The sequence below is a fragment of the Nyctereutes procyonoides genome, unplaced genomic scaffold (assembly GCF_905146905.1).
Source record: "Nyctereutes procyonoides isolate TBG_1078 unplaced genomic scaffold, NYPRO_anot_genome, whole genome shotgun sequence".
Taxonomy (NCBI): domain Eukaryota; kingdom Metazoa; phylum Chordata; class Mammalia; order Carnivora; family Canidae; genus Nyctereutes; species Nyctereutes procyonoides.
The window spans coordinates 70,715,123-70,727,167 of NW_026575052.1; the positions used below are offsets into that span (position 1 = coordinate 70,715,123).

Below are 12,045 nucleotides of genomic sequence, written 5' to 3' on the forward strand. Positions count from 1 at the left end.
AAGACACAAGACTCCTGGATCAGAGACAAAGGACTTTATCATCATTGCAAAATCAGTATCCAGACCTTCATATTTGTTTGTCTTGATCTGCCATGCCCCCTCAGTGCCATGAGGGTGACTAAAGGCCCATCATGGATACCTATATACACAGTGTGTTGCATTAAAGGAAGGGTGCCTGAGCTCACCACTTTATTTTATTTTTTATTTTTTAAAGATTTTATTTATTTATTCATGAGAGACACACACACACACACACACAGAGGCAGAGACACAGGCAGAGGGAGAAGCAGGCTCCATGCAGGGAGCCTGATGGAGGACTCGATCACAGGACTCCAGGATCACACCTTGAGCTGAAGGCAGGCGCTCAACTGCTGAGTCACCCAGGCAACCCTCACCATTTTAATAGTAAAGAGTACCAGCCTGCTTCTTGGTGGAGGAAAGGCATTACCTCATCCTTTAAGGTTGCTCACTGCAAACGCAATTCTGAGGAATGGCCTGTGGAAAGAGTGGCCAGGATTTTGCATTCCTCGCATATGCAGAAAGAAGGTGTAGGGACACTCAGGGACCAAGGAGATTGCCTCTTCCAACAGAACTCTGTTAGTGAGGGGGGGAAAAAGGGCTCCTTAAATGAAATTTGATCAAATCTAAAATATAATTTTCTGTGGAAAACCACCAGAAACATTAGTTGAAACTGAGGTATACAACATTACTGCTGTTCCCTCCCCATCTGGATAATGCTACCGATCATGAGTATGACATTGATGAGTGTGTAGAAAATTGGTTGAAAATTTAGTGGGGTTAATTGAAAATCATTATATTAAATGTTTAATATTTTGTAAGTTTATACTTAGTCTTTCTTGGTTAAATATTACTGTACTTCAATGGTTTTTTCCAAACATGATGAAAAAATTATGATACTTCAGAACATAGTAGCTGATGGTAATAACTGCCCCCACAGCACCAATAACATATATATGACATTGCAGGAAGGCCAGAGGTATGACAAGTTTTAGAGCTAGTTGAGTCAATGGCTAAACAAAGTCATCAAAGTTACTTCTGTTTATTTTTAAAAAGCTCATAATCTGTGTACAGACTTTGCCTTTGGCTGACCCTGCTTGTGGTCACCAGATGGCTGTGGCACTTCTTGGCATCACTTCAACACATGGCAATATTCAGAGTCATAGAGGAAAACTCTCTCCTCTGGTGCCCCTGTGTAGAAGCATAGAAAGTTTTACCCCAAGTCCCCCAAAAGATCTTTCCTCATGTCATTCTTGCTAGAACCAATTCCATACCCACCCCTAAAACAATCTGCCCAGAAGAATGGAATCTCTGTGATGGGCTGAGACCAGACAAGAGCTACCCTTGGCACTGGAAACATGATCACCCTGCCCTGAATTCTGTGGGACATGATCCTGAGACTCTGCTAGCAAATAAAAAGGAGGGAAAGGGTTGCAGGGGTGCCCCCTTCAGAGTCTGTGCCAGCTGGTTAGCAAACCAGTGAAGATAGTAGCTCACTTTGTCTTCAGAGTCTATCCTGAAAAGTCTGGTAATTCTACTTGGGCTTTCATGGCATTCTGTTTTTAGCTGACATTTTATTTTTATTTATTTTATTTTTATTTATTTATGATAGTCACACACAGAGAGAGAGAGAGGCAGAGGGAGAAGCAGGCTCCATGCACCGGGAGCCCAACGTGGGATTCGATCCCGGGTCTCCAGGATCGCGCCCTGGGCCAAAGGCAGGCGCCAAACCGTTGTGCCACCCAGGGATCCCTTTAGCTGACATTTTAGGAACTGGTAGTTTTGGTTAAGTTTGATCAAATTGACAAAGAGTGCATCCAGAAAATAGGCTTTCTTTTTACTATTTGAGAAGATTAAAGATCTATCTGAGGTGTTTACAAATGCTTAAGTTCCTTGCCTACTCAGATTTTGCAGGAATGGAGTTTGAAAATCAAATATAGTATGGTGGTGTGATTATCTTAAAGAATAATCCTCAAATTTTTTGGTTTCAAGAACTTTCATAGTCTCAAAAATTACTGGGGACCTCAAAGAGCTTTAGTTTATACCTATTCTTAGTGACCATATTAGAATTTTAAAAGGAGAAATTAATATATGTATATTAATTCATTTATAATAATGGTAAACCAATTCTATGCTAACATAAATAACATATTTTAAAGAAAATGAACTCTATTTTTTAAAACAAGAACTCTAATGAGTATAGTGTCATTGCTTTACATTTTTGCACACCTTTTTAGTGCCTGGCTTAATGCATGATAGCTGAATTTTCGTATCTGCTTCTACATTCATGTCATGCATTCACATAACTTGTAGCTTCTGGATAACTCCACTGAACACTACTGTAAGAGCATGATAGTGGAAAAGGCAAATAAAATATTAATACTATTATGAAAATAATTTTGACCTCGTGGATTGCTTGGAAGAGTGTCCTGGAACCCCTGGTGTTTTCAGGCCACTCTTTGAGAACCACTATCTTGAAGTATTTTTGCTTGATGTGTCTGTGCATAATTTATAATGTCTTTAAAACAGCAGATAGGATATTAAAATGAGGCTCAAATATATCAGAAAATGGAAATAAGATGAGTAGCAGTGGGAAAATATACCACAATTCAGGGAATCTGATAATCCACAGAGTCCTGGTGAAAACCCTAAATCATGAGCAAGTAATTCAGAGCTTTCCTCACTCTACCAGTCCCTTTGAATCTTTAAAACATAATATGATTTACACAAAAATATGTCATAATACATATTTTAAAATAAGTTATCTACTATATAAAGCACTTTTACTCTCCATTTTTTTCCAGACTTACTATTTCAGATGATTTGAAAGTTGGCTTTTTCAGTACAGACCATGCTACTCAAACAGATTACAGTGAAATTCTGCCATTAAAAGAGTTGAGTTCATCTACAGAAAAGCTAATACAGGTAAATCTGGATTTGTTTTCAAACTTCTGAGATCATTATAGGTATTGTTTGTCTTTGTGTCTCTTTCCTTTGCAGAATTTAAATGAGTAAAAATGTTTAAATATTAGCATCTTTACAAGCTGACTTGGATGACAGTTGTGTTTTTTAAAATAATTTGTATAAACTACTCCTTATATTTATGTCATGTTTATATATGTTAACCTGTTTAGTGAAGTGGGTTGTTACTCTTTTTGGAATTCTTTTGACATCTGTCAACATTTTCTATTTATGATACTTTTTTAAGAATTATAAAAGATTTTTGAATTGTAGAAAATGTGGAGAGTAATATGATGAATAATTGTGTTACCCTCATACAATTTTGTCAAATCTTGACATTCCACCATTATTTCCTTTGGATCTTTTTTGATTGTAAAGAAACAGAACATCTCATACACATCAGATATGAAGAGTTATTAAAATCTCTAATCCATAGAACTCTCATGAGATAGCATACTACTACGAATACTCTTGTTTACTTTGCTTCTGTTTTTTCACTTAACAATGTAGAAAATCATTCCATGTCGGTACATAATTTTCTCATCATTTTCACGAGTATATCCTATTATAAAATGTCATCATTTATTTAGCTCTCCCCCTATGAATGGACACTTTAGTTGTTTCAAATCATCTACTGTGATGAAGAATTCTGTACATACTCATAGGCCAACAAATCTGTAGCATAAATTTAAAAGTGGAATGTCTGAGACAGAGAATGTATGCATTAGCATTTTTTTTTTGCATTAGCATTTTGAAGCATGTTGCCAAATTGCCCTGCTGGGAGATTGTACAATGTGCACCCCTACTAGTAACTTTTGGAGGTGTCTCTTTTCTTTCATGCTTGTTAGTTACCTTTTCTAATAATACCTTCCCAAAAGTTTTATAACTTTATTTTCTTGCAACTGGGCACATCCAAATGAGTAAATTCTGGTCAGTAGAATTACATGGAAATGTTATATGGCAGCTTTGGGGAAGCTTCTTGAAGAAACAATTCACATGCACTTACTTTCTGCTACTTCACTTCTTTCTCCTCCTCTTCTTCCTTCCCCTTTCCTTCTTTCCTCACTCCCTCCTTCCCTCTTTTCCTTTCCTTATTTTTGTGCCTAGAACATGGATGCTTCCGTTTGCACGATGATTCTGAGGCAGTATACACAGCATAGTAATAAGGTAGAAGGATCTTGGGGGTTTTTCACCACTGACTGCCTACCACAATTTCTAGTGAAAGAGAAATAAAATTTATTTCTCTTTTGTGCTTCTGTTATTTGGATTTTTAAAATATAGCTGAACCAAATTCTGATACACATGCTTAAATCAGATTAAGGATGTTTCCTCTATTTTTAATTAATTAAAAGCATTTAAAAATCATGAATGAAAAAAAAAATCATGAATGACCTGATTTGAATGCTTTCCATACTATTGAGTCATATGGCTTTTTTCCTTTATGTGATGATGTGAACACTGACTTTTGAATAGTAAACGTGGAATGAACCCAACTGGACTATAATGTTTCTTTTGCTTTCCACATCATTTGCTATATTTCTACTAATGATTATTCTCCATTTATGTTCATAAGAGACCGTCCTATACATTTATCTTTTCTTCTTATACTATTGTTCACTCTTGGTACCCAGATCATAGTACTTTCATACAATGAGTTGGGAGATGTTCCTCAGTCTATTCTCTGGAATGGTTGGCATGAAGTTAGAATTATCTATCTATCTCTTCAGTGTTTGTTAGAACTTCCTTGTAAAATTGCATGTGCTTATTTTTATTGCTATTTTTATTTTGTTATGGATATAGTATGGTTTTCTTAAATATTCTTGGGTCAGTTTTGACATTATATTTTTCTATAAAAATATTTATTTTGCCAAGTTTTCAAATTATAGGCATAATGTTGACTGTCTTCTCATTAGTTTTAAATCTTTATTGTGTCTGTAGTTATATTTAAAAAAATACTAATATTAAAAAAATGAAAATAAAATGCTAATATTGTGTGTATACCTCTTCTTTTTTTTCCTAGAAGATCTTGGAAGCTATATCTCTCATTATTATTAATTATTATTATTATTATTTTAACTCAAATAGAAATCATTGGTTTTTATGGTCTGAATAATAAAAGGACAGCACAGTCACAGACACTGAACGTGATCGTGTGGGGTTCCTAAAAAAAAAGAACCAAAGAGAAGGAGCATAAAATCTATATGTAAACTCAGAAAAAACCTCTGGGTGATCCCTGAAACACACGCATGTGGAGCACGCGCACATCTGAGGTTTTATAAACCTCAGATTTATAATCCTGTCTATCATATCTTTATTTCTAGTTCATAAATTTCATATCTTTATTATTTAACTGCTTTTACTATTTTGGGTTCACTTTGTTTTCCTTTTTCTAATTCCTTGAGTTGGATCTCAGTAACAATTATGATATCATATAGCTCTATTTTAGAGAATGCAACAATATCGGCTTAATCAAATAAGTCATATATATTATTTTCCTTTACTTCATTGTGCATAATTATAATAGCTGCTTTAAAATCTTTGCCAATGCTTGTGTAATACTGGTGTTGGTCTCAATCATTTTTTTCTTGGGACTGAATCACATTTTCCTGGGATTTTTTTGTTTTTTGTTTTTGTTTTTGTTTTAAATATCAGGTAATTTGAATTATATCCTGGATATTGTGAATGTCATGTTCTGGCTTCTAATATATATGTATATTCCTTCAGAAGACTGTTGATGTCTGTATTTTGGCACATAATAAACTTGTTTGGATTCCAACTGCAAATGTATCTTGGTTGACAGCCCAAATCTCACAGGCTGCTTACAGTGTGCTCCATGTGCATGTGTTTCAGGGATCACCCAGAGGTTTTTACTGAGTTTACATATAGATTTTATGCTCCTTCTCTTTGGTTCTTTTCTTTTTAGAAACCCCACATGATCACATCCAGTGTCTGTGATTGTGCTGTCCTTTTATTATTCAGACCATAAAAACCAATGATTTTTATTTGAGGTTTAGCTGCCTTTTGAGGTCACTGAACATAGCTACCCAGCAGGCATCTCACCCTGCATCAGTTCCTTCCTCCAATTTTTCAATCCCCTCCAGGATTCTCCTGCTTCTGTTTATTCTCCAGTGTCTTCAAGTTGTTGGTTGTGTTTTGTTCATATTTTATCTAGAGTTTATAGTGCTCTCTGGGAATCTTCAATCCAGTGAAGTTTGTTTGACCATACAGGATTTCCATGCCTCTCTTTTGCAGAATATGCAATTCATCTAGAACTGGGTCTTCTATAGGCAAAGTCATCTCTGCCTGTTCTGGGAATTTAAGGAATTACTTATGACATCACTTGCTTTCAAATATTTTTAAACATGATTTCTCAACATAGTACTCTTTATGAGTTGACAACAGGGTATAAAGAAATAGGGGGATGAGACAGTCATAATTTTTCAAATCTGGGCCTTCCATTACTGGCTGTGTAATGTTGGATTAGACAGTCACTTAACCACTTAAAGTCTTGTTATCCTCATCTGCAAAATAAAATCTTTCCTATAGTTTCAGGATACTAAAATGAGATGTTTTTCAGGATGCTAGTACACCAGGTATCAAATTCCAAAGTGAGTTTGAGTTAGATCCCATTTGCAGAATTTACAAAAGGAATGTTGCATATCAGATCCATGACTCTTAGCTTTTGAAGTAGATCAAGGACAACAAAAATAAAGGAGTCAGGAGGTGAAGAGGCAAAATTACTGAAGTGATCGAGAAAGCTCTATTGCCATGCTCTTTATAGGGTAAGAGGTACCAGAAGTGATCTTCCTCAATTTAAGGCTAGTAAGGCAGCCTTGTATGAAACCTGAAGTATGTTTGCTGCTTTTGGAAGACACAGGGGACTGGTGTTGATCCTTACATAAGGAAGCTAAGGGTTATGGGATGAGGAATGTGTGATTATTTCCCATGGACCATACATGGCCTTTGAAAGAGTGAGAGAAAGTGCATCATCATGAGGTCATTCTGGGCCCTATCTAGTAGAATGATCTAAAAGGACAGAGGACCCTCAAAAGCAAGGAGAAGAAAAAAAGAGCTCTATATTCATAGGAGTTTAGGAAAGAATAGCAATGATCACCCAGTCTTACTTGGATGTGTTTAACTTTTATTAATCATATTCTAAATGCCACTTTGAGTGACAGTAGGACTTCCTATTCTGAAAAATAAGTAGAAATGTCATGGAATTGCCTAAAGTTTCCATTCAGGGCAGGGGGAAGATTGCCTAGTGAATACATTTTAAATAGTTGGTGGAAGACAAAAACACAGTGTATGTTTTAATGATCAGAAATTATTAGGGATCCCTGGGTGGCTCAGCGGTTTAGCGCCTGCCTTCGGCCCAAGGTGTGATCCTGGAGACCTGGGGTCGAGTCCCACATAGGGCTTCCTGCATGGAACCTGCTTCTCACTCTGCCTGTGTCTCTGCCTCTCTTTCTCTCTCTCTCTCTCATGGATAAATAAATAAAATCTTTTAAAAAAATGAAATGATTCTTAGTCAACATGCTAGTTATGTATTTAAGTGCTTGGCTAGTAAATTCACAAAGAATATTAATTTTTGCCTATCTTTTCTGATTTAATATCCACATCTTCGACTATACCTTTCGAGGTATGATAAAGGGTTGATGTTAGCCACAGGTATTTTATTCTGTATGAGAAGAAACTGCCAGGCACCTTCTCTCCCTTACTCCATTAGCATATGTCAATGTAGCAGATTAACTAGAGTTCTCCAATGTACCCCATATTACAGAGGTTTTCTTAAAAGGCAGGACAGGCCCCCCTGACTACATTCCAGGTAATATGCCCATGTTAGGAAGGAAAATTTTTTCTTTAGCCTTCAACATTCTTTTTTCTTTTTTTTAAAGATTTTATTTATTTATTTATTCATGAGAGACACAGAGAGGCAGAGACACAGGCAGAGGGAGAAGCAGGCTCCCTGCAGGGAGCCCGATGTGGGACTCAATCCCAGATCCCATGATCTCGCCCTGAGCAGAAGGCAAATGCTCAACTGCTGGGCCACCTGGGTGTCCCACCCTTCAACATTCTTCTAGCTGGTCTAAGAATCAAATTGACAGGAGACAGATTAACAGGAGAAAAACAATTTAGTAATATGTATAGCTCCTGACTACATGGGAGAGACCCAGGAAAACTGAGCAACTCTCTGAAATGGCTGAAGCCATAACCCTTTTTTTTTGGGGGGGGGGGTGAAGCCATAACCTTAAATAGCCTCTTCAACTAAAGATAAAAGATGTCAGAGGATGAGAGGAGCAGTTATGGGAGTTTATGAGGAAAAGCACAGTATACAAGGGGATGGTGGTTATGCAGATTTAAGTCAACCTAAGAGTTTCTAGAGATTTTAACTCATCCCCCTCTTGCTGGTATAGCTAGGGAGACAGCCTTCACAAGTGGAGATTTCCCTTATAAATTAGAGCTTTTCCTGTTTGCAATTTCTTTTTAAGTAAAATCTTTTTTTTAAATTATTTATTTATTTATTATAGTCACACAGAGGGAGAGAGAGAGAAGCAGAGACATAGGCAGAGGGAGAAGCAGGCTCCATGCACCGAGAGCCCGACGTGGGATTCGATCCCGGGTCTCCAGGATCGCGCCCTGGGCCAAAGGCAGGCGCCAAACCACTGCGCCACCCAGGGATCCCCCCTGTTTGCAATTTCTTAAAAATAATCAGCCTAAAATAATCAATATGCTAAAGAGGCATATCTTAAGGTGCAAAATTTGCTTCTCTACACCCGGAAACAGGTAATGTGCTAGAACCTTTACACAGAGCACCCTTACTCCCTGCAATAATGTATGTTTTTCCATTTTTAGATTATTAGATCTCTTCAAGTGGATTTTGGGTTCCTCAAACAATTGCTTCAGTTGAAATTTGAGGACCGTCTTAAAGAAGAATCTTTCAGTCTCTTCACTGCTCTACATGACAGGATCCTAAAAATTGAAAAACATTATCAAGAGGTACATGCTCTCTCATTTCCTTTATTTTATATTTATTTGTTTTAAATTTCTTTTGCTATTTTTGTTCATTCCAGGTAATTTTTGCAATTTTTTAAAACTATTTTATTTATTTAGTTATGAGAGACACACAGAGGGAGGGAGAGACATAGGCAGAGGGAGAAGCAGGCTCCCCTCAGGAACCCAATGTAGGACTCAATCCCAGGACCCTGAGATGACAACCTGAGCCAAAGGCAGATGCTCAACTACTAAGCCACCCAAGTGTCCCATTTCCTTTGTTTTATATGCAGATTGATCTTGTGCTTAGATAGGTATGTACCACAGTTTTGAATTTAGCAACTCATGAGGGCAATTAATTTGCATGTGTTGTGTCTCATACAATACCTTTACTTTGTGTCAGGAACTTTGTCAGTGCTCTGTATACAAATTAATTTAGTTTTCACACTAACCTCATAAAGTAGATGCAATTATTATCTCTCTTTTACGGATGAGGAAACTGAGGCCCAGGAAGTTTAATTAACTTGCTCAAGGCCATCAGTTAAAAAAACAGCAGAGTTATTTTCCTGGCCAGACAGTTTGGTGCTTGAGATCTGGCTCTTAGGCATACAATTTTACATGATATTATTAGTGCTTATTATCTCTGTAGGAGCCAAAGGCTTGAAAACTCTGCGGATTCCAGGAATTTCCTAAAATCTTTGCTCAGGTTAGCGTATTTATCTGTCATTAAGAACAGGTACTGGGCAGCCCTGGTGGCTCAGCAGTTTAGCGCCACCTTCAGCCCAGGGCGTGATCCTGGAGACCCGGGAACGAGTCCCATGTCAGGATTCCTGCATGGAGTCTGCTTTTCCCTCTGCCTGTCTCTGTCTCTGTGTCTCTATGTCTCTCATGAATAAATAAATAAAATTAAAAAAAAAAAAAGAACAGGTACTGCTAGTCCTCAGTTAAAAAACAAACAAACAAGGGTACCTAGGTGGTTCAGTTGGTTAAGCATCTGACTTTGCTCAGGTCATGATTCCAGGGTCCTGGGATGGAGCCCTGTGTCAGGCTCCCTGCTCAGTGGGGAGTCTGCTTCTCCCTCTGCCCCTCCCCCTGCTCATGCTCACTCATATGTGGAATATAAGAAAAAGTGAAAGGGATTATAAGGGAAAGGAGGGGAACTGAGTGGGAAAAATTAGAGAGGGAGACAAACCATGAGAGACTCCTAACTCTGGAAAAAAAACAATGGGTTGCCGAAGGGGAGGTGGGCAGAGGGATGGGGTAACTGGGTGACAGGCACTGAGGAGGGCACTTGATGAGATGACCACTGGGCGTTATACTATATGTTGGCAAATCTAACTTAAATAAAAACAAATGTAAAAAAAAAAACCAACAACAAAGAACAACTCCTTTTCTATTGATCCCACCATTCTGAGACCACAGGAAGCCTTTAAATGTGTTTCCTCAAGTCCCTCAATAATACTTAAATGAAACCCAATTATTCCTGATCTACAGATAAGGAAACTGAGATAGTAAGGTTAAGTAGCCTGCTTCAGGTCAGACAGATTGAAAAGTGTCACAGTGATATTGAAATCCAATTCTGTCCGACTCTACAGTGTAATCATAGTTTCCACTCCATGCTAGAATCAGAAATGAAATCAGAATCAAGGTTTGTGGGGGATTTTTATGTGCTGTCTTTCATTGTTATCCAAAAACAATGGTCAACTGGTTTGATTAATCAAAAATGACTGGTCTAGATTTCTTTTTATGACCATATCCCATTAAAATTACAAGGACTAGGAGAGAAAATGATTACAAATAGATTATACTATTTTTAAAAGCAATTCTAGGAAGACAGTAAGAAGACTTAAATACATAAAGGGAAATAAAATGTTCACAATATCTGTATTTATTTTATCCATTTGAGCTCTCCATTGCTTATAATTAAGTATAAGTAAAACTTGAATATAGTGTCAGCAACTGAGTGGCTCAGTCAGTTGGGTGGCTGGCTCTTGATTTCAATTCCAGTTGTGATCTAAGGGTTGTGAGTTCGAACCCTGCATCAGGCTCTGTGCTCAGTGCGGAGTCTGCTGAAGAGTCCCTCTCTCCCTCTCCTTCTGCTCCTTGCCCTGCTCACACGTGTGCTCTCTCTCTCTCTCTCAAAAATAAATAAATAAATCTTTTAAAAAACTTGAATGCAGTGTAATAGCTATAGTGTAGGATAAATGATTACAAATTGGACTTTTCACAGGATTTGTGATGATCTGAGCAATAGTTTTATACTGAGTCCCTTAGTGGGTATGAGACTCATATTTGGAAATACACTGTGGTGCTCATTGTACTTATTTTTGGTTTGCAGAATGAGGACACCATAAGAAAATGCTACAATCAGCAGTTGGCTGATGCCATAGCAGTTATCAAAGGAATGTACAAGGTGGGTGTCTAGTGCTATCATGGGCAAGGCCAGCTTTACATCCTGTGAGTGCACAGAGCGGGCTCGCTGGTGGTTCCCAGTCTGTGTTTTTGGCTTTGAAGATCTGTCTACTCCATTTTCAGGTCAGTGAAAAGGGATCGGGCCCAAGAGTGTTCACACTCATGTTAAATTGACCAAAATAACATTTTATGGTGACAGATCTGACTTTGCGGAGACTGGGGAATTCCAATTTAGTGTTCAGGTAAGTGAGGAAGCAATCCAAAGTTTGTTTGGTGGGATGCCTGGGTGGCTCAGTGGTTGAGCATCTGCCTTTGGCTCAGGTCATGTCCTGGAGTCCCAGGATCGAGTCCCACATTGGACTCCCCACAGGGATCCTGCTTCTCCCTCTGCCTGTGTCTCTGCCTCTCTCTCTCTCTCTGTCTCTCATGAATAAATAAATAAAATCTTTAAGAAAAAAGAAAAACAACAAAATCTGATTGGTGAGCATGCAGTTGGATAGTTTAGGTAGTCTCGGAGAGTTCATTGCGATTGTCATAAATCCCAATGAATGGTCTCTGACCCTTGGTGGAGTAACTTTTCTACTGACGAGGACACATCTGTCTGCCAGATAGGGTGCTTCACTCTCCTACACAATGGGAACATTCATAGTTTTCGATGATTAC

The 12,045-nt window shown here is 37.9% G+C and overlaps 1 protein-coding gene across 1 annotated transcript in view; it reads left to right on the forward strand.

Annotated features, from left to right (window-relative positions):
* Window positions 1-12,045, forward strand: part of CUNH10orf67 (chromosome unknown C10orf67 homolog) — a 158,055-nt gene that overhangs the window by 12,781 nt on the left and 133,229 nt on the right. Inside the window, exons 2-4 of the mRNA XM_055332670.1 lie at window positions 2,823-2,943; window positions 8,833-8,976; window positions 11,309-11,383. Coding sequence (XP_055188645.1) covers window positions 2,823-2,943; window positions 8,833-8,976; window positions 11,309-11,383 — 340 coding nt within the window. The remainder of the gene's footprint in view (window positions 1-2,822; window positions 2,944-8,832; window positions 8,977-11,308; window positions 11,384-12,045) is intronic.